The following is a 3,715-nucleotide window of genomic DNA, read 5'->3' on the forward strand; positions in this document are numbered from 1 at the left end:
TACTAAGACTGGAAATGAGGCTATTGGAACTGTAGGAGCCTAGAAAAGTCTCAGTATGCCTCAATGTCCTCTAAGATTGTGGGTTTTGACTTACTACCAGTTAATATGAAAGCTGTATGTACACCTGGGATTCCGTTACTTCAAAGGAGCTACAGCAAAAATTGTTTAACAATCTGGCATCCATAACATTAAACATTACACAAACGTGAAGTGAATTTTGCAAGCATTTCAGAATTCAGAAGCCATTTAGTATCAAAAGAAGATTGAGAATTTATATTTCTTTATATATATATATACACTTTTATATATATATATATAAATAAATTTTACCTTTCTACAAGCATATTATAGATGACCACAGTTCTTGATCACAAGAGTACAGTAAGCTTCTTCACTTTATAGCTGTTCAGTCTACATGTACTGGAGTTATGATCAAGAATAACTCGATGAAACAAGAGTTTACATAATTACTTTATAAGAGAACTTTTATTTAACAGTAGACCGTCTCAGTAAATTAGGTTGGTAGGAGCAACTAGTTTCAGCACTAATGGAGCCAAGTACCTGGTGAGTTCATGACTTGACTTCAGTTTCTTCTACTTGAGGCAGTGTATCCCAAACTGGTTCCTGAATGTGTTCAGGTATTTTCTCTATCTTAGTCTAAAAGGAAAGCAAAGCAACCATTTATTACACCAACTACTTAACATCTAACTCCCTTGCTTTATTTAGTCTGGTTTGAGATATTTATCAGATTAAAAATGCCACCTAGTGGCGTTTTCAAGCAATACAGCCTCTTTACTGTTTAATACTTTGGAAAATGTTCCTTCCAAACTACACGCATTTCCTCTGCTGACTTTCTAAAGACTTCAGTAGTTATTGGTACTTGCATCAGGACTTAGTCTCGTAACAGTTAATAAGGTGAAATGGAAACTTACCTTTTTTACTTCCATGGCAACCCCTTCAGGTAAGTTTCGTTGAACGTACTCCAAGTAAACTGCAGCAGTACTGCTTGTTAGGTATTTTAACTAAAACAGAAGTGATTTTTTTTAATGAACTACTATTATTAATACTTCAAACAGAATAAAAAAAAAAAAAGAGTTTGCCCTAGCTTCTCTAGTTCTTGCTATGGGACCAAACATCTTACAGGAAGGCAGCTTCCATAATACTAAACAGAGGCAGTTGAGCTGTACACAACTCTCACGCAAGTATAAAGTAGTTATTTCACTCCACAGAACTGGGCATACTGCCTGTGATCACATGCATTGATTATGATGGAAGTGGTGTAGGTATCAGATGAAATTAATTACAGGTTATGCAAGAATTACCAGCTTTTGTGTACTCTCAAAGTTCAAGCTTGTTATAAATCCTGCAACTCCAGAATTCCATTGAATTACCGATTTTCTAGTTTTTCCTGGATGGCAAAAATAGTGCTTACGGTCTGTGGGCAGCCATTTGTACTGCACTAATGTCTGGGGACTTAAAACAAAGTCCCATTTTGCTAAGCACTGTGCAAATATACAGTAAGACATCCAGGAGCCACAAAATGCTGGCAGTAAGCCTTTCTTCTAAGAAAGTCAACCACAGCTGCATTCTAAACCATACAGAACTCTGTGTCATCAGCCACAGAGCTAGTGGTTTGTATACCCTTCCTTTCTTGTATTTCCCCCACGCAGTTTTAGTTTGCCACATGATGTTGCATAGGGCAAAAGTATGCATGTTCAAAAACATCAGACAAACTCACAAAGAACAGAACCCTTAGTGACTGGCAATGACAATGATTTAACTGCATCTTCTTCCCCTCCTGAGAAAGCTCCTATCCCACTGATTCTTGGAAACCAAGAGCATAAACCATATAAAGATAACCCTCAATTCTACCTTATTTTTTATTCATTCTTTCAGCTGTTAAGATGATGGTCAAAATCAGCCTTTTAATCCAAAAATTACGTAGGCTGTACATTGAGAATAACTTGTTACATTTGATGTACCTAGGCCAGCTGTTCTCTGCTGTTCCCTGCACTCTCCTCCCCAACCCAAGTAAATAGGAAGTTTGTGTTCACTCCTGAACTAACATCTATTAACATCTTTGAATTGTGCACCTAGAACATACTTTTTTTTTTTTAACATCTTTCTTACCTCCAAACACATGTAATGTGTTCTCATTTCATACTGAACTCTGTGCTTCTTGTAAATGTGTACAGATTTTAAAAGTGTCAATCGTTCTATCTTCTTTGGAGGTTTATGTCTGAACAAAGCACAGAAAGAAAATTTCATTTTATAGAGGATGCTAATACAAATTATCTGAAGGATTATGCTGAAATCCCTGTTCTTATTTGACATTTAGAAGATCTACAAGGAAGTACTAAACACTGGTGCAGTTCATTATTAACCCACATGGGCATGGTTAATACTCAGGTATTAACCAGCATTAGTTCAGGGAAGCTAGAGCACTGACAACTGTACTTACACTACTATCAATATCCTTCATGTAGTTAAAATGCACTTCTACTACGGCAGTGCTGAGTGTAGAACTGCTGCTGCTTTTTCATCACTGTGCTGCCATCTAAGAAGTGTTAGGCTTATAACCTGAGAAAAAATGTCAGGTTACACCTGTTTCTTCCGAAGAAAATACTTCTAAGCACAGAACCTGAATTACAGTAGATGACATAAGAAGCATCTGACACCACATCAGTCTACAGATCAGTTACTTACACTTTTTCAACAGAGATGCCAAGTTCTTTAGCTGCAAGCACTGCAAAATATTCATAGCTGTCCAACACAGCTTTATCGTGGCCTTTAACTAAAAGGGACAATCTCTTGTACAGTGTTTCTGGCTCATCTGAAATAGATACCTGCATTTTTAAAGAAAGGACAAGTTACCACTCCATGTTCTCCTTAATTAATGCATGCACTGCGTATTTTCTTAGCCTGTGCGCCCCATTTGTAAAAGAGGAAAAAAACCACACGCTGTTAGCTGGTTATTTAAGTTTATCTGCAAGAGGTTGACAGTATTACCTTGACTGACAGTTCTCGCTCTCATCAGGGAAGCCAAAAGTGTGAAGAGATACCTAACTCCTGAACATTTAGGTAAAATTTCTTGATCAGAAAAGGAAAGGGAATGCCAGATAAATATAAGGAGGACAACACTAGCAAAGGCAAGAATGAAACTCATTGTTAAAGCAAGTCTGGAGCAGCAATATTTGTATTTTAAATAGCGGTGTGAGAATACCTGAAATTCTCAGACTTCACTTGGGTATGGACAGTAACTAGAACATTAGGGACAGTAACCAGAATTCTCACTTTACTAAGTCAGTTATAAGGCTACTTTAAACATAGTAGGCTTCCCCAGGCATATTATCCTTTATGTTTGTCCAGATACAAGTTTATGACTTTCTGTTACACATTTATGACTTTCAGTTAGAGCTTCAATTTCTGATGGCCTAGGCTCACTGATCATAGAATCATAGAATCAAGAAAGCTGGTTAATATTCAAGCTCCTCCAAGCTCAGGAGCGATGCATCCCAACAAAGAGGAAGTCAGGCAAAAACGCCAGGAGGCCTGCATGGATGAACAAGGAGCTCCTGGACAAACTCAAACACAAAAAGGAAGCCTACAGAGGGTGGAAGCAAGGACAGGCAGCCTGGGAGGAATACAGATAAATTGTCCAAGCAGGCAGGGATCAGGTTAGGAAAGCTAAAGCCCTGATAGAATTAAATCTGGC

At 37.8% G+C, this 3,715-nt stretch overlaps 1 protein-coding gene across 1 annotated transcript in view; it reads right to left on the minus strand.

Annotated features, from left to right (window-relative positions):
- Positions 1–463: 463 nt before the first annotated feature.
- Positions 464–3,715, minus strand: part of MRPS10 (mitochondrial ribosomal protein S10) — an 8,640-nt gene continuing 5,388 nt past the window's right edge. Inside the window, exons 4-7 of the mRNA XM_009279607.1 lie at positions 2,707–2,846; positions 2,131–2,239; positions 933–1,022; positions 464–657 (exon numbers count right to left, since the gene is read on the minus strand). Of these exons, the coding sequence (XP_009277882.1) occupies positions 571–657; positions 933–1,022; positions 2,131–2,239; positions 2,707–2,846 (426 nt within the window). The 3' untranslated portion in view covers positions 464–570. The remainder of the gene's footprint in view (positions 658–932; positions 1,023–2,130; positions 2,240–2,706; positions 2,847–3,715) is intronic.

Source organism: Aptenodytes forsteri, unplaced genomic scaffold (assembly GCF_000699145.1).
Source record: "Aptenodytes forsteri isolate BGI_AS27 unplaced genomic scaffold, ASM69914v1 Scaffold195, whole genome shotgun sequence".
Taxonomy (NCBI): domain Eukaryota; kingdom Metazoa; phylum Chordata; class Aves; order Sphenisciformes; family Spheniscidae; genus Aptenodytes; species Aptenodytes forsteri.